The 19046-nt window shown below is 49.7% G+C and overlaps 1 protein-coding gene across 2 annotated transcripts in view; it reads left to right on the plus strand.

Moving 5' to 3' along the window:
* The first annotated feature begins 2782 nt into the window (after nucleotides 1-2782).
* Kcnk12 (potassium two pore domain channel subfamily K member 12) overlaps nucleotides 2783-19046 on the plus strand; it is a 45375-nt gene continuing 29111 nt past the window's right edge. Inside the window, exon 1 of one of the 2 annotated variants that reach the window (XM_021725829.3) lies at nucleotides 2783-4804. In XM_021725829.3, the coding sequence (XP_021581504.1) occupies nucleotides 4414-4804 (391 nt within the window). In that variant the 5' untranslated portion in view covers nucleotides 2783-4413. The remainder of the gene's footprint in view (nucleotides 4805-19046) is intronic. The other variant, XM_005324486.5, reaches the window with a different exon arrangement.

The following is a 19046-nucleotide window of genomic DNA, read 5'->3' on the forward strand; positions in this document are numbered from 1 at the left end:
GTAGAGCTGGAGAAAAAAAGGTGACACTCCAATGTAACCAGTGCTGACGCTGGCCACACAGGAGGAGCAAAGGCCTGGTGATTGGGTTGGTATGGAGTACTTGAGGAATAAGGATGTTCAATGGGTTACCTGACTCTGGGGGTCCCCAACAGACCAGGTCTGGTCACTGGCTACAAAATCAAACATAAAAAGTAATGGTGAAATAGGAAAGTAATGTATTATTCAGTGTAGCCACACTAGGAAGCAGGAGGACTAGAATCCCAAGCCTTGGATTAGAGGAGCTAAGACAAACTTGGGGAATATATAGAGAAAGAACAAAGTTTGGGTGTGGGAAGTATGCATAGTCAAGCAGTTGTGGTAAAACTGGTCTGACTGATCATTGTTTAAGGATGGTCAAGCAGAGCCTTGTCCATGGTAAGAAACGCATTGCTACCTGGGTGTCTTTTTGTTACTGTTGTTCATTCGTTTGATAGCAAGGATTTAACCCAAGGATGCTTTACCACCTTGTTACATCCCCAGCCCTTTTTTTTAATGTTATTTTGAGGTAGGGTCTTGCTAAATTGTTCAGGGACTCCCTAAATTGCTGAGGCTGGCTTTGATCTGCTATCCTCCTACCTCAACTTCCCGAGCCACTGGGTTTACAGGCATGAGCCACCCTGCCTGGCTTGGGTGTGTTTTTTACTCCTGTCATGGCATGTTTACCAATCACACATGTTGTCTTAGAATCCAAGGTGACGACAGAAGAAAATGACTCTGAGAAGGAACAAGTCAGAATGGCAAGGTGGATTAGGGCAATGACTGGAGACTTGTAAGAACCATTACAGTGGTCTGGTACAGGAAATAAGAGTTGGTAGCTGACACTATTGACTGACATGCCTTCAAATTTTGAGATTTAAAAAATAAATAATCTTGAGAACATTTTAGTTACTTTTATCTTAGTGTATTCAGCCATGATGAGGAGTGTTGCCAGATTTAAACAAAAACTCCTTAAATGATTATTGTATCTACCTGCAGAATTAAGCAGAAATCTGAACCAAAGTTTAAGGTAGCAAAGGGAACAAATGCAAAATGAAAGCAGAGATTCCAAGCTTTTATCCTTTTATTCTGTATTAGATGAGCTAATAAAAATTTAATTATTCATTAGGCAGCTGTAGGCCCAAGTGAAGAGTCAGTGCTTTTTAGCGAAAGCAGCCTCTAACTCCCTGTTACTCTAAGAAGCAGTAGGTAGTAGGAATGACTTGTTGGGAATCATGTCATCAAAGGCTTTGAATGGCAGCCTCTAGAGCTTAAACATTGAATTTTTGTAACTTTGGGGGAACCACTGGAGACCGGTTTAGAGACTTCAGATGCAGTGTCAGATCAGACAGGTAGGATTACAGCAATGACTGGCAGGGGCAGCAGAATGGACCCAAGTGAGGAGACATCTACAATAGCCAGTTCTACCATTAGGAGGCTCTTGAAGCAACTCAGGGTGGAGGCAAAGGTTTTGAAGATAGCCCTACAGCAGTCAAAGGCTTAAATATTGATCCAGTGGATAAAAACCACATTCATCATGTGGTTAGTTCCCTAAAGGACCCAGGACTATGTGCAGGTACTTATCATTTCCCTATTACATAAATTGATTAGGTCATTCAGAGTTGAAATTTATGCCAGTGGTTTGCTCTTAATCAAGCTAGAATAACAAATATGAGGACAGGGCAGGCCCTCTGCCAACTGAGCAAGAAGCTGGTCCCAGAACACTGCAGCAAAGCAACCTGTCCCTAATCTGGAAGCTGGGGCAAGAACAGCCATTGAGAGGTCTGGCAATGCCCTTCAGCTGTATCTGGAGGCTCGAGAATCAAGTGATGTCTCACATGGCTTCTTTCAGAGCTTCTTTCCACCAAGTGGAATTCAGTCCCAGAGGTCCATGGCTAGGCTGTCCTCACTGCCCACTGGGGTTGTATGTATGAGGGACAAAGGGGAGGGAACAGGACCTGTGGAGAAAAAGACCTGGGGCACTGCTGTGGAGAGGCCAGGGGAGGCAAAGGCTTGGAAAGAAACAGTTGACAATAATAATAGTTTGCAATGACAGTAATTTGTGGGTATGTAAAGCTCCCAGTATACTACAGAAATGGAGGAGTGGGCCCAGATTTCTCCTCACACAAGGGCTTCCCTGTACCATTCTAAAAAGATCATTGCGAAACTAGCCCCATGTCATCCAGTGCCAGGAAGCCCAGCTCTAACAATGGTGGTGGTGGTGGGAGGTGGGATTTCTTCCCATCTACACTAACACAGAGAAGAGCACAGTGGGCTCTATTCATGCCCTGCAGCAGCAGCATTTCTGGAAGGATCCAAAGTCTCTGCCTCAATCTGCCTCCCTTGAGGGATCAGGCACAGGACCCTAATTTCAAGGCTGTGAAATGCTCAATGAGCGGTGGAGGCTTATTCAGAGACCACGATGAGCACCCCAACCATAGGAAACTGACGCTGTGGCCACGACTGAGTAGACTTTAGCTTGGAGTTTTCCTGTGGGGTCAAGGGGCCTAGGATTGGGGCTGGGGTAGAGGCAGGGGCAGGGGCAGCTCTGAATTTTGCCACAGTTCATCCACTTGGAGTATCTAAGCACTATCTCCACCGTTATCTTTATTTTCCATCATCTGTATTGTAACATCATCAGGGTCTTCCATCCACAGCCCGTACAAAGGCGGGGAGGAGGACAGAGAAGGGACTGGCTACCCAAAGAGGACAGTTTTCCGTCTGCAGCAAGGGCGTTCCTCTCCTTGGACCCAGCCAAGCCAACTTGTGTCGAGTGGAGAAGAGTCCCAGGCAGAGCCAAGCACCCGCTATCTTTCCCCGCGGAGGGGGCGACCCTTTCCGGGGGGCACTACGGAGCACACCCTTGCAGGCACCAGCCATGGGGGAGCCACAAGCTAGCTTCTCCTAACCTCCTCTACCCCTCTACCGCAGCCAGGATCGTATCCACGCTCCCCTACCCTGAGCTAGAGGGGTTGGTAAGCTGGGGTGGCGAGAGGAGACCCTGCAGCCCGCTGGGCCTGTGCATCTCCGGCTCTGGTAGCCCTCAGTCCCCTGTCGGCGCCTGACTCCTCCTCCGTCTCTGTTCCGCAGCGTCTCCGCCCTGTCAACAGCTTCGGCTACCGCACCTGCCTCGGGATAGGGGACATAGGGAAGGTAAAAAGAAAAACAGGGAGGATTTGGGGAACCAGGAGCAGCGGGGCAAACCGCCTAGCCGACCACAGGCGGCCCCCGCAGCCCCGAAGCTGCCCGCCCAGCGGCTGCCGCAACGATGCGCTGTCCGCGGTGCTGACGCCCGCCGCCCGCTCGGTCGGGAGGGGGAGCAAACACCCTCGCTCCCGGTCGCCCGGAGCCCGGTGACTGCCTCTACCCTCTTCCTAAAACGGTGTCATTTCCCCCCAAAAGACTCCTCTGGGTCCTGGCGCTGTGGCTGGATCCAGGGCAAAGGAGTGAGAGAAGGGAACGTAAACTTCGGACCGGAACCCAAGAATCCAGTATCTGGGATTCGCGTCGGGAGCCCCCCAGCCCCTGAGACCTCAAAAGCACTATCAAGTTGAGCAAAGTTTCTCCAGGATTTCGAAGCTGAAGGGCAGGGAGAGACAGGACGCCGTTCCCAGCGGGGTGGTAACTAGCACCGCAGTCGGACACCTGCTCCGGTGTCCCGCATTGGTGCCACCAGAACGACCCGGAGGCGTCCCAGAGGCCCATCTCTCCACCCCTCCCTCCCTTCCTAACTCACCCCTCCCCAACACCCCGCCCCGGGCTCCAGTGACTCCGCCTCTCCTTGCCGGGCGGCTCTCCGGCTGGAGCTGGAAAGGGAGCGCTTCCCCGGACTCCGCTTAGCTCTGAGGCTCCGCAGCCGTCGCCGCCAGCTCAGCCCCGGGGGCGGGAGCAGGACTGCCCGCGCAGCCTGCGCCTAGGAGCCGCCAAACCCGGAAAGCCTCATGGGACGCCCCCGGGGACTATCTCCGTGCCCCACGACCGCGTCCCAGTCCTAGGCACCCAGACTCCACCGCCCGCCTCGCGCACAGCCCGCGGCCTGTCTGGAGAGGAGTATGAGGCCCGGGGCCCCGCGGACGCCGGCCACAGGAGGGCAAGGGCCTAGCTGCGGAGCCCCGCGCCCAAGCGCGGTGGGTAAGGAGCCGCGGGAGCCGGAGAGGCGTCGGGGCGCGGAGAGGAGCGTCCCAGACCGGTCGCCCGCTGGGCCGCGGAACCTGTGCGTGGCCTGAGCGCCCGGGAGGAGGCGGAGGCGCCCGGCCGTCCGGGCTCTAGAAAGGCTGCAAAGGGGCTCCGCGGCGGCCCCCGACCCCTGGCCACCATCCTCACGCTTCTGTTCCCGCGGGGGGATGTCGCGGCCCGGGCTCCAAGCGCCGCCCCGGCCCCGGGGCTGAGCTCCGGACCATGTCCTCCCGCAGTCCCCGGCCCCCTCCCCGCCGCTGTCGCCGCCGCCTGCCGCGCCCCTCCTGCTGCTGCTGCTGCTGCCGCCGTTCGCACCTCAACGAGGACACCGGTCGCTTCGTGCTGCTGGCGGCGCTCATCGGCCTTTACCTTGTGGCGGGCGCCACAGTCTTCTCCGCGCTGGAGAGCCCCGGCGAGGCGGAGGCGCGGGCGCGCTGGGGCGCCACGCTGCGCAACTTCAGCGCCGCGCACGGCGTGGCCGAACCGGAGCTGCGCGCCTTCCTCCGGCACTACGAGGCCGCGTTGGCCGCTGGTGTCCGAGCCGACGCGCTGCGCCCGCGCTGGGACTTCCCTGGTGCCTTCTACTTCGTGGGCACCGTGGTGTCGACCATAGGTGAGCGGCGCGCACCGCGCGCTTCTTTTTTCTGTGCTCCTTTCTCTTGCTGCCCTTTCCATCGTTCTGGGGCTCTGTCCGCGACTCCTCCCTTCACTTCCAATGCCCCATTGCCTACTTTTGTCTCGCCCTCTCCTCTCCGCCCAACTCCCTTCTCCTGCTCCTCTCTTCTTTCCTGGTTTTCGGTGCAGAAGGTGGCCTGAACCGCCTTTCTTCGGCATTCACCCAACGGTGACTCTTCTGATAGCGTTGCTGAATGGGGAGAGCCTCACTCAGGCTCCAGGCAGATCCTGGTCGCCTGAGCTTTAGCGCTTGCAGGCTCCATATCCTAATCTCTGGGCGCCCCAATTTTCTCCTCTATAAGAGAATTTGTGAGAATGTGTCAAGTGCCATTAGTTCCTTCCTATTCCCACATCACCGCAGACCTCAGTGTCGTCACCCAGATATTTTATAAGCACCTTTTCTCCTTCTCTCTCAGCTTTTTAATTTCCTCTTCTTTCTCACTCTCTTCCTTTATCCCGTGTTTTTCTCTCAGCGGGTTTTACCCGGTGGTGGGTGACCACTGGCCCGGAATCACTTTCCCTGGATCTCTTACCCATCCACTTCTGCAGTTTACACTCCCCACCCCCGCACAGTGAAAAGCCCGTTAGTCAGAGGCCAGGACTTGAGCTCTGGTGGCTCTACACTCCTTCCCTCCTTGGTTTTCTCCCCACACCCCGGGCCTCTCCTCCAATTTTTTGACGTCTTTTTCTTTTTTCCCTTGCCACTTTTTCCAACCGGAAGTGGTCCCAAGTGGGTAGCCAGGAGCAGGGACGATTCCCCTATACTTTTCATTACCCCGTCTTGCCACTTTTAACATAAACAGTTCGTGTTTTCTCAACCTTATGAAAAATGTTGTGCAGATACTTCTATGAGCCTCCATTCCTCCCTTTTTAGCTAGATTGCAGCTCCAAACGCTTCCTGGAGAGATTCTGGAGCCACCACTGCTGCTTTCTCCACCTCTTTGCCCCTTGCCTGCTTCACTTCCCCCTACCCACTCCTTTCCCTGGGCATCATGTGAAACACAATCCCTCCTCCCCAATGATTCCTTTGTACAGAGCATAGAATAAATCCAAGCTTTTCACTTCTGCAAGACTTGATGAGCCACCAGCTCCTATTTGAGTCCTAGAATGGGAGAAGGCCCATGGCTGGTCACAATATCCATCCAAGGCACTGCCTCTTGGTGGTGCAGTTTTGGAGGAGGGGGCTGTACTTACTGAACCTGAAAAGAGAGGGAGTTTATGGACATACCTTCTTTGGGTGGGTTCTGGGCTGGTTTGGTATGCCATCTAAGAGCATGGGGCATGGACAAACTGATCAGTGAAAGCCAAGTGCGTGGCTGTTTGGAGGCAGGGAGAGAGGGTGCATCCACGTGCAGGATATGAGCAGCAAGAAATGCCTCTCTGAGTGTATATGTAAAGTCTGTGAAAGGGCTTCCTTGTCTTCAATGATTTTTTTTTCATGTGTCATGCTTGATTTGATTATTTTAAATAGAAAAGGCAAATATGGCCAGAGTCCAAAGCATACACAAATTGGATAAAAATACCTTTTAAAAGCTATATCATGTTGTTATGGTGATTGAAGATAAAAAAATGACCCCCTCAAAAAAATCCCCTTTTAAGAGCTGCATCAAGTTGCTATAGCAACTAGAGTTTTTTTAAGTGCTTTAAAAGTACTAAAGATGCTTAGTCCTGGGGATGACATCATGTATTCATAGCTCGTTGACTTGTGCTCTTCCTCTTGTAAACATGTCCTTTTGCTTTCTTCCACCTAAAAGCACAATTGTGAACACATTGGGTAATCACATCATCTTTTCCCTGGTGATATGCTCTAGCTTGCTAATGGAACCCTGTAGGCCAAAGGGAAGCTATTGGCAGTGTCCTCTTCCCATATGGGCTGTGAGTCCATGCAAATAGGATGACCCATTCCAGTGGCCTATGGTCTATCTCTGTCTGATGACTTCCCATCAATCTTTCATCCCTCTGAAAGAAGTGATTCTGAGCCCCGCCATGCCTTCTAAGCTTCTCTCTCAGTTCTGTGCACAAAATCAAGTCAGCATGTTAGAATTTTGTTCCATGCAGGCTTTAATCTACTGTCAGGATTGGCTACTCTTTCATCAAGTAGAAAGGAACAATGTTCTCTTTTTTGATTTGTGTTTTGAGATGTAGGCAAGCAGTGTAGGAGGGCTACACTGAAGCATGTGGCCGCATTATGAATGACCAAGCACATTGCTTCCAAAATCTGCAGGGAAACATTAAAACCAGCCTCTGGACCACTCAGAATTGAACTAGCCCTCTACAGGGAGACAAACACAGCCACACAAGTAGCAGATCTCTGCCCACTATCCACCCACTGTGACAATCTTGGGTAGTGGTTTCAGTTAGTTGCTTTAGTCAGTCAGATAAGTTGTGCTGAATTCCTATTTAGCATGATTATCATTTCAACCTTCTTTTTGCAAAAATGTACTTGGATGAGATTTTTTTTTCCCCCACTGCTGGGGATTGAACATAGGCCCTTGCACACACCAGGTAAGTGCTCTACCATAAGCTACACCTAGCCTGAGATTTAATTAAAGACCTACATATGTCAGTTTCTCTTCTGCTTACATAGTTCCTTTCCCTTAAATGTTCGAGTCTTCAGATACATTATTATTACTGATCCTTTTATGGATTCAAAGCTCAGTCCACATGGACAGTCAGGATTCTCTATCTGCCACCTCATCCAAAGAAGAGGAAAATTAGTTCATACTCAGTTTTATTTGATCAGTGAATATCACAGTATGTATAGTTCATGCAGCAATGTGGAATTCAGGGGACCCAAATGATTTGGTTCAATTGTTTACATTGTCTAATCAATATAGAATATTTCTTTTTGTGTTGTATAGACCCTGCCTGATTCATCAAGTCGTTTGTATAGAGAACACTTCATTCATTCCATAAATACCATGTGTTGTGTGTGTCCAGCCTAGAGCCACAGTTTAGAGGATTAAAGCTTATTTTATATGGCAAAAATTAAAGTATATTCCAACATGTATAGTGGGATTGGTAGCAAATGTTGACATCCTCACTAAAGATAATTGGAGTAAGGGCATTTTTGGTTAAAGCCCGTGTGGCATAGTGTAAATGGACTTGTCTAAAGTCACACAGTTAATGAGGGGGTTACCTGGGTCCTGAATCCAAATTATTCATTGTATATTCCATCAATTTCATGCATATAACTGGTGGGAACATTCCTTTTTGAGACTATTTAATATAAGTATTTAATGTTTGTGTCTGTGTATCTGACACTATGGCAAGGACTGGTCTGTTGGTCAGACCAGCCACTGATTAATCCCGAGAAAACTGGAAGTAGCACACAGATCTTATAGGTCAGGGAGATAATTTTTTTTTTCTTTTTTGCAAGATCTGGCTAAGTTGCCCAGGCTGGATTTGAACTAGCAATCCTATTGCCTTAAGCTTCCAAGTAGCTGGACTACAGATCAAGGCATAGCCTCTAGCTTTACAGGTCAGACAGTTTAGAAACCTCCATAGGGCCAGGCATGGTGGCGCAACCTGTAATCCCAGTGACCTGAGAGGCTGAGGCAGGAGGATTGCAAGATCAGGGCCAGCTTCAGCAATTTAGCAAGGCTCTAAGCAACTTAGGGAGATCCTATCTCAAAATAAAAAATAAAAAGGGATGGTGATAAAATGCCCCAGGTTTCAATCTCTAGTACCAAAAAGAAAAGCACAAGTCAATCTGACTAGTTAGTTCAAGCAAGATTAAAAATCCATTTTGTGGTCTAAATTATTCATACTGATTGCTTACATGGAACTGAAATCCTGGGTAATTATTTCTCCCATTTGAGCTATGTGACATATTCCCGGGGGCTTGAAATGAAGTTTGTTTTAATGTGAATGAATCCATTCATTCATTCCTCCAATTAACAGATATCCAAGACAAGCATAACTCTTTGCAGATGAGTGTGTGGCCTTTGGCATGTCATTATCTGCATCTTCGGTGAGTGCATGAACTAAAGGTGAAGCCGGTGGCTTGTGTTCCTCTGGTTCTAAACTATGTTCTTAAAGAGATCACTCCACCTCAGAGATATTCTGAACCATCCAAAGAGTATTAATCCATCATTTCACATCCTAAAGGATGTATTATTGGTTTACTTTGAAAAGATTAAAAAGAAGCTCTCCACTGGGGTTTTAATTATGCATCTGCTGTCAGATTTACACATAGGGAAGAACATATTTTAAAGTCTTTCTCAAATGGCAGCTTGATAGAAACAGAAATATTTTTGCTTCCTTTTATTAGGTTTTCTGGCAATGCTTTTCAGCTGTAAAGCTGAAACCACGCCGGTATAGACGGGATGGTGTAGGTATGAGAGTTGTCGCTTTTGGCACTGCATAATTTAGCTTGCTACTTTCAGAATTAGGCGCACTTAATTATTCAACCATGAGCTTAGTAACAAGTCCTAACTTTTTTCCTCTTTTTTAACATGGGTTTTTCTGGGGGGAAAAAAAATGTTTTTCCTGCAGAGGAAACTAAAATGTTATAAGACTGAAATGTCACTCCCACATTTACATTTGGGATTCTTATAACATGTATGTAATCCAGCTGGAGATGGCTCTGATACCTGGAATGAAATACCTTGCCCAGAAGGAGGGAGCACCTTTCCTGACTTATTTCTAGTATTAATGGGTTGTTTGTTTGTTTGTTTTGTTCATCGAAAGATCATGTGACAGACTCGAAGACCATGTACGAAAAAACATTGCATTTGAAGCCGGAGATGGAGTGATTTCCATCCACTGCCCCATCCTCAGCACCCAGAACATAGTAAACACTCAGTGATTTTCTATTTATATATTTATTTTTTAGTTCTAGGTGGACACAATGTCTTTGTTTTATTTTTATAAGGTGCTGAGGATGGAACCCAGAGCCTCACACATGCTAGGCGAGCGCTCTACCTCTGAACCACAACCCCGACCCACTCAGTGATTATTTAAATGAATCAGAGAACAAGTCACTTAGACTACTGCCCTAACACAACTCTTTACTTCTTCAGGTTCCCTGGCAGTTTCTTGTCACGCCTTTATTTAGGGAAAAGAAAGGGAGCTAAGCTGAACTGCTTCCCCTTTTTATAACATTTTATCAATGTTGGTTCCATGTTTCCATGTGGCCTTCATATGCTGATTTTAGTGGGTGCATACCATTCCATCTAGTTAATGTTCTGTAATTCACTGCCCCTGCTGCTGGGTAGCTGGGTGGTTCCCAGTGTAGGGCTATTTTGAGAAATGCCACAGTGATCATCTTTATGCATTTGCCTTTCTTTCTGTAGTTCCTCCTTGGGATGAGTTTCCAGCAGTGAAACTGCTGAGTCAGTGGGCACTGCTGTCTTCAGGGTGTTTATGTTCAGCCCTTTTGGAGCAAGGAACTGTCTGGTCTCTCCTAAGCTGAGCCTCTGCCTCTACAAAGCCTATCAGAGCTGGACAGCTACCCGGCTAATTGTTGCATGGAAGCAGACCACAAATCCACTAGGTTTTCTCCAGGAGCACACTCCATTCCAGGGGAAGAGCTGCCTCCTGAACAAGCCTATGGTGTTGGCTTTAATGAGAGCTATTTCCATTGGGAAGGCTTTGGGGAGAGGAGAAGAGAAAGGAGGAGGAATAGACTAGAGCAGCTGCCAGGCCATCCAAGACTAAGACATGGAAGGGTACCTGGATCCTCCTCCCCTGTCCCCTTGTTCCTTCCACTCAGTCCTGACTATGCCCAAGGACTCTAGCCTTGAATGGCCTTGAATTGGGCCCATTGGAGCAAAAGTACACCCTTAAAGTATCCATTAAAATGCCCCCCAGAACTTACCCCAAGCATTTAAACCATTTTGCCAACAAAAGCCAGAGAGCAGCCCATCATAGAAAACACAGTGGCGGAGCTGCTCAGTAGGGGTGAGGGCTGGAGCCCTGACAACAGGGCAGCCCCTCAGATGCCAACTACTCCCAAAAGTCTTTTCTAGAGCTCCTCCAAGACGAGCCCAGTGAGGGCCGATTTTCCCCCATTCTTCATTTTACCCAAGGTTTGGAGAGGGGGAGAGGTTGCCCAATGTTACCCAGCATGCAGGAAGGGCATTAGCTGAGAGCCTGCGCTCCCACCCTGCCCCAGAAGCGTTTTGTCAGTGTAGCTGGGGATAGATGAATCCCCACCCCCCCACACACACACACACCACACAGACTTCCTCACACCTGCTCACCCAGGGAGACAGGGTACAGAATCCAGCTGAGGTTGTCCTGAGGGGCAGGCATTCAGCTGCACGTAAAGGAAGGGAAGAGCTTGCTGAGAGTGGGGTGAGGGTGCCCAGGGGAAGCACAGCCAAGTGACCTGGAGGTGGAGTTACGTCAAAGCTTCTCTATCTGAAGGTTGTGGTGGCAGCCTTTGGGTCTGTGTTTGGAGGTAAAGTTCAGTGCCCCGTTCCTGCCAACCGAAGTGGGACTTCCCTCCCGCTACTTGACTGTCTCAGACTTAGGGGAACTGGGAGAGAGCCACAGGCCGTTGGTCTGCTCTGGGGTTGTCCAGCCCCTGGTTTTCCCTAAACTTCCCACTACCCTTTCTTACCACTGTCCAGCTCACTGCCCTCCCCAGGCTCTGGAGCTGAGGTGTGAGCCAGCCCCCAGCAAACAGAAAGTGTGTGGAGCCCAAGGAGGCTGTGCTGGGCAGGGTCCCTGCTTCTGATAGTGAGGATACAGAATCCAACTTTCTATATAGGGAGGAGTGCAGGGGCTTGAAGCTACGGAGCACCATACTTTCCATGGGATTGAGAAACTCCAAATCACAGTCCCAGGGAAGTGGTGGTGGAGGGGAAAAGGGGGATTGGAACCCATAGCCCTCACCCCCAGGCCAGCTCTTGTCTGCCACTCCTGCCATGAACTCTGGCCCCAAGAAGTCCTGCCTTAACCTCTGCTACTCCCTAGCAACTGCTAGGTCTAGTGCTTTCTTCAGGACAACTCGGCCCCCTCTAGTGGCCAGCTGTGGTGGAGGATGATCTAGACTCTTCCTGAGAGTGTCACCTCCTTGGGCCTGGGCAATCTCTAGCTCCTGGCTCATTAGCAGGTCCCTGGTGACAGGTGTGCCTGGGCCCTTTGAAGGCTTTGCTCCATCTATTTTCTCTGGGTCTCAGAGGATTCATCACGAGGTGACTTCCACAGAGTGTCCAGAATCTTGCCATTTCAGATTTTACAATATCCAGATCCAGCGTCTTTATACTCCCAGTAACAGAAGTTACAGGCTAGAAAGGGAAGGGTAGCATTTATCAGTGCTTCTCAAACCAAATAGAATGCAGGTGAATCACCTGGGATCCTGGCACCTCCCTGCAGGTTCTGTAGGTCAAGGATGGGAACTGCAATTCCTCATTCCTCATGAGCTCCAGCAACGTCCAGGCTGCTGGGCCCCAGACCACACTTTAGAGCCATGGTGTAGGGAACCAATGGTGGATTGGGGCCTGGGAACCTAGACCCGGCTTTGCCGCTCACTAGTGATGTGGCTTTGGGCAGGATACATCACCACCCACTGGCTCTGTTTCTAACTCCCCTAAAGTAGGAAATGCCTGGGGTCACTTGGGTCCCTTCCATCCCTGCTTCTGTCATGTCTTGGGGAACCCCAGTTTGGGCTAGTGTGGACTGGACTCTGAGGCACCAGCTCTGCCACCTACCTGCTGGGGTTCCAGGCCTGATTCTCCCCCTTTCAAGCTCTGTGCTCCTGCGAGGAATGAACTCCTCGCCTCACTTTCCTCCTTTATGAAGTGAAGATAATGATGCTTCTTGTCCCACTGGGTTAAAGACTGAGGAGCTAGTCCACATGGGCCTTCGTGGTACACCTGCAGGAGCATCAGGTCCCAGAGCTGGACACACCCTGTGAGTGCTGCCTCTCGGTACTGGGGGAGACCAGAGCACTCCTCATCCCCTGCAGCCCACCACCCTGCACAGAGCCCTCCGGGTCTCCACTCCTGCAGTGTGGCATCCGCTGCACTCTGGCCACTGTTTCTCCTACTGTTGCTGTCCTGTGCTGTTACATAACTGGCCTAGAAGAGTGATTTTATTTTGTTTTGTTTATTTATTTATTTAACTGCGGTTCTGAAAATTGAACCAAGGGTTAGTTTGCCAGTAGCTACATTTCCAATCCATTTTTTATTTTGAGACAGGGTCTTGCTGAGTTGCCCGGACTGACCTTGAACTTGAGATCCTCCTGTCTCAGCCTTTTGAGTTGTCATGTATCATCATGCAGGCAGAAGGGTGCATTTTTAAAATGCATTTTCTTTGAGCCCTCAGCTACAGTGTCATAATCATTCCTCACATGGTGGTGCTTTTTAATAACTTTGAAGATCTGGTGAATGACTGCAAGATCGATCAAGTGGTAGGTTAAGACAGTGCTCCTCTGCTGCCTCCTCCTACCACAAACCCACCCCAGCCCCAGAGCAGAGCCCTGCCTGGCCACGCCCTGCCCACCCTCCTTGTTTCCCAGGTGTATCTGAGCCTCTTGGGGAGTCAGGGTGCTGCACTCTTCACCCCAGACTACCATAGCTCCTTGGTGGGTGGAGAAAGCACCAGGGCTTCATTTCCAATCAGAAGCCTCCTGGGGCAGAAAGAGTCTGCGGGACCTGCTGACCTCTCCCCTTTCCAGACTGTTGCACCAGCAGCCAGGCTTGCATTCCGGGAGTGAAGGATGCAACACTCTCATTGACACATAAATCTCATTAATGTCATGTGTCATTATGGCCAGTCTACTGTTTTTATCTATGTTTTCCAAGAAACCTCCCCCAAACCCTAAGACTGCAAAGATGATATCCCCCTTCATAGATGAAGAGACAGGCTCAGAGAAGCTAAGTGACTTTCTTGGCATCATGCAGCAAATCAGTCAATGGCAGGATAGAGGATTGGGGCTCCTGACTGCCCAGGATTTTCTCTGATGGTCCTGAATTGTGCACTACCATAGTAGAAAGAACCTCAGCCCAGTCTGGGCTATGCTGGTGGATGAGGGGGAGGAGGTGGTTTCAGCAAGGGCTGAAGTACAATTTGGGGACTGTGGGATCTGGCTGTGCTGTGCTCCTTTGCAGCCTCCGTGGCTACACTGAAGTGAGGGCTGCCTGCCTCCCAGGGCTTCTCTTAGAGGAGGGTGCTGAGCAGACAGCATGGTGCTGCATGCACAGCTCACCAGCATTCTGGAAGCTTGTGGTTGACGGGAATTTTTGGAAGCCCATTGCACTCAGTTTCTGCCCAGAGGGGACTCCAGGACCTGAGGTTCTGCTTCTTTGCACTTGGGACAGCAACAACGGGCATGAAGACAGCAATAACCAAAGAAGTTCCTCCACCACTGAGAAAGTCTGAGGACATGACCAACTCAGGACCCAGCTTCCTACAGGCTGCTTGGTTTGCCCAAGGTTCTAGCCTGGCAGACATTGGGGAATACATGGAACAGAGCGTCTGCCAGTGTTCCCCCTCTAGCCATTCTTAACTCCTGGCCACCCCACCTCATTGTACCTCAATCCTCCATTCTTAAAAAAATATATATTCTTAGATGTAGGTGGACACAATGTCTTTATTTAGTTTTTATGTGGTGTTGGGGATCGAACCCAGTGCTTCACACATGCTAGGCGAGCGCTTTTCCCCTGAGCCACAACCTGAGCCCCTCAATCCCCCCATGCTTACACATGGCCCTGGCACTTGCTCTCCAGGCCCCTTGAGCCCCTGGGCTGCTGCTCATGCTGTTCTCTCCACTTGCAATGCCCTTTTCTTTCTCCCCGTTTTCCACCTGCTCAACTTGATCTTCAAGGCCCAAATCAAATGGAGCCCCTAGCGAGGGACCCGCTATGAAGTCCATCTTACTGCCCCAGACATGTGCTGCAGCACACAGCCCCTTTGGAGACAGAAGCCAGGGTGCTGCTAGGGTCCTCCAGCTCTAACAAAAGCTTCTATGCAGTGGAATAAAGTGTGTTAGAAGATGGCAGGGGACCTGACACATAGTGGGTGTGCAAGAAAAGAAGTTTCTTCTCTTCATCCAGGTCAGAAGCTCTGTCTTAGTAGTGCTGATCACTGCTACACTTAACAAAATACGATCACAGCCACAGCCATGCATCAAATGACCACCATGATGTCGGCACTGTCTAGAGAAGGAGGTGGGTAAAACACAGAGGTAGTTTCTGTCAATCATGGAGCATCATGCTTGGCACAAAGTAGGTGATTAATCAACCTATGTTGGATGGATGCAACGAAAGAATGCCTGAAAACCTTGGACTGCTGGAGAAACAGCTAAGCTGGGCCCAGGCAGGTCTCCAGGAACCTCCTAGAGCCCCCTGCCCCCACTCCCTGTCGCTGTGACCAAAGGGCCTGGCTGTGTCTGGCTCTTGTGCGGGGCTACTAGATTAATGATCTCTCGGTGACTGGCAGAGGGGTAGCAGGGCAGCCAGCTCATTTACTCTGGGGCTCTCCTGCCTGGGAGTGCTCTCTGGGTCAGCAGGGTTCTTGTTCTGACCATGCCCAGGGCCCCACAAGAGTGAGGGTGCTTGGTCAATCCAGAATTCCTAGAGCAAAAACTGAAGCGGACAATCTCATACCTCAGTTTTTGACACCCCCCGGGTGCGGTCGGGGAATTTCAGTTCTGAACAAGGAGGACTGGCTTCTGGTCCCATTTCTCCCACTGACTTAGATTCCCTATCTGGCTCTGGTATCTGCAACATCCTTTAGCCATAAGTCCCAACCCCAGTGAATTCTACTTCAGAGTCCCACCTCCCTTCACCTGCCCAGGTCACAAGCCTTGGAAACCAGACATAGGTTCATAAATTGGATGGAAGTTTTATCAGTAAGAAGTGCAATTCTACAAACCAAGAAAAGCCACCCCCACCCACACAGCCCAGAACCTCCACCATGCCTCCAGAAATACTTGGGGAAGCTTTTATTGGAATCGGGTGTCCCAGCTTTCTGGAAAGTTACAGTTGAGACCAACGCAAACCCCAAATTGCTCTCCGCATGACTTCTCCCAACCTGTTCCAAATGGCCACGGTCTCTTTCCCTGCTGCCAAGTGTTCTGAATTCTGAGCACCTTGTGTGAGCCTGTTTAGCTTCTATCACCAGGTCCTGCCAGAAATGCTGCGGGGACAGCCCAGGCCTGAAAAAACACGAGACTCTGCTCATGCTGGTGGCTTGGCCCTTCCTGGGGGAACGGGCAGTGTGGGATTGTTGGGTTCTCCCCTAAAATGGAAGGCCAGGAGTGGAAGCTGAGATAGTATGTGAGCCAATCAAGACAGAGGTCTGGCCACCCTGGCGATAGGCAGGAAAGAGGGCACTGCCCACTTCAGCACAAGCAGTGGGACTGCAGGGCCTGGACCTCCAGTGCCCTGCCCACCCCACCCCCACCCACTTCCTGTTGTATGGCACCTACTTGCCTGTGTGGCTATCTGTTTAGCATCTGCCTCTCTTGCCCAAATCTGGGTTCCTGAACAACGAGGACCCTGTCTCTCTGCTGCCTGTTTTTCAGCACCTGGGACCAGGTATGGTGCACAGGAGCTTCAGAGATAGTTTTTGGAAAGAATGTAAATTTGGGTAAATGGCCAAGATTCTTAACTCTACCTAGGCACCTGTTTTAAGTAAAAGTACAAATATGAAAACCTCCACTTAACAAACCAGATGATGATTCACTTTGTAAAAGAAACATCAGTTTTCGAGGGATTCACTCCAGGGCTTCTGTGTGTAGCCAGGTAACTCAGAGCCCTCTCCACTCTTGACTATTCCCTCCTCAATCTTCATCTCAGTAAATGTCGCCAACACAAGGACTTGTCTCGATTCCTCTGTCTTCTAACCTTCTATATCGAATCCGTCATCAAATCTCGTCAGCTCAATTGGCAGAACACATTCTGATTCCCTCTGCTTTTCTCCCTGCCCATCACTCCAGTCTACTATGGTCACCACCATCATTGTCAACTGGGGCAACTCCATTTCTTCACCAACCCTCCTGCTTCCTCTCACCTTCTTGACAACCTATTCCCATACAGTAGCCAAGATCTTGCATGAAGTCTGGCTCTTCTCCATGACCTGCAAGGCCCTGGTATTACTTTCCTCTTTGCTCAATTCATAACAGCCACAATAGGCTTCTTATTAGACCTCAGGGCATTTGCACTTGCTGTCCCGCTCCTTGGAGCACCCCTGCATGAGTCATGGCATGGCTGACTTCTTCCTAATTACATTTAAGCTTCAATGTCTAAAGCTAAAAATGTTACTCCCTGAGGTGTTTGTAGAATAAATGAATGAACTTCCAAAGCTTTAGTTTTAACATCTATAAAATGGGAATAGTAAGAGCAACTGTCTCACTTGGTTATTGGGAAAATTATAGGAAACAATGAATGTAGATAATGGAATACCGGCTGTTGTATTTAACGAGCACTGTAAAGTGGACTCAAGTTTTTATTAATAGACAGTTTGGCTGAGATCCCACAGTGAGTAGCAAAGCTATACCATGGCCAAGGTGCTTGATGCAAATCTTTTCTTTCCTACTCCCAATGCCACCTACCAGGCCTGGTGAAACTGTGTGAAGTCAGGACCAATGCACGAGACTGTCTTACTAGGTTGAGGTCATATCGGAGGGGCTTGAAGAGCAGGCAGAAATGTTTCAATTTGGAGTGGGAGCAATCGGGAGCCATTGTAAGTTCTTGAGCAGGGGTATAATTCGATGATGAGTGTTTTAGGAAAGGGTTCTGGCTGGGTAGTCACTACGTAGTTATGCCAATATGTCAGGCAATTTGGTTAGCCTAAATTGTCCTTTGTCTTGGCCATTATGTCCAACATTTAAATCAGCCCGCTGCCAGCTGTCCCCTCACTTTGTCAAGAGCTTACACATCTCTGTTGGTAGTAAGTCCTTGAGGAACGTGGACTTTGTTTGTCTATTGAGCTTTAAATTGCAATCTGATTCCCAGCTCATTCAAGAGGATGGCCAACCTGTATTGCTTCCTGAGCTCTAAGTGGCTCCTGAACTCCCGGCGGTTATTTATTTTGTAGGTTCTGGGTACACACTTTGAACAGCTAGTGGAATCTGGACCTAAGAGCACATTAGAATTGAAAGCTTTAAAAGATTTTTCTCACAGTGACATTGTGGGGAGGACATCACAGGGTCATGGGGAGACCCCTGGTGGAATAGACTGAGGGTCGATAAATGGTGTTTATTTGGTTTATATGGCAAATCAAGATGCTGAATCTTTGAGTGCGGAATGAATTGGGTGGAGGACACTGGGGATAGGAGCTGTGGGGGGGCGGTCATGTGGCCTTTAGAGATGAGCAGAAGAGAAGGAGTTAATGACGTTTTCAGGGGGCCAGTGTATGATTTATTGATTAGCACTCTCTAGTGACTCTATGTGACCTTGGCTAATTCTAGGTCCTCTTACTCTTTTATTCCTCCATTTTTGGCATCAAGGTCACAAGTGAAGGGCCAGGGAAAGGGGCTGGCAGTGAGCCTGGGGTCTCAGCAATGCATCTGGAGATGAAGGTGCGAGTCAAATAAGGACAGAAGGCAGACAGGACGCTGCAACCCCAGGGGAGGTGGGGAGTAGAGTCAGGCTGGGCTGGAGGCAGAAGCCCCTCCTCCAAGGCAGGGCTTGGCAAGGCCGCCTCCTGGCTCAGAAACGCCGAGGGCAGCCTTCTGTGTCCTGCGAGTGGGGATGACATTGGGGGCTGAATATTATGTAGCAAGATCATCAACCAATGGCCTTAATTCATGGCATCTTTGTCCCTACAATCTCCTTCCACCTTCATCTAAATCCCTACTTGATTTCTTTTTAATGTTTTTTTTCCATAAATCTTCTTCTTTTATAGCTGTTTATGACTGGAGGGCACCCACGCTGCAGACTCCAAGCTGATGCTCTGATTAATTCTAGCCCAGCTCCTGACCCTGCTCCCACCCCAGAAGTGAAGAGGGAGGAAGGGGGTGATAAAGACCCTACAGAGAGAGGCCCCGCTGCTCTGTTACAGGATGGAAAGAGCCAGCATCTGCAAGGTCCTGGCCCTGCTCCTTGGGATGTTTCCAGGCTGCCCCTTGAGGCCACTGTAATGAGGGACACATCGTTCAGGGCTCTTTTCAGCCCTTTGGACCTATGCATAGGGCAGTCTGTGACTGGAGCTGAGCCTGAATCCAATACCTTGCCTTCCCCAGATTCAGCACCAAAATGGTCTTGAGAACAAAGGAGTCTAAA

Source organism: Ictidomys tridecemlineatus, chromosome 12 (assembly GCF_052094955.1).
Source record: "Ictidomys tridecemlineatus isolate mIctTri1 chromosome 12, mIctTri1.hap1, whole genome shotgun sequence".
NCBI classification, from domain to species: Eukaryota; Metazoa; Chordata; class Mammalia; order Rodentia; family Sciuridae; genus Ictidomys; species Ictidomys tridecemlineatus.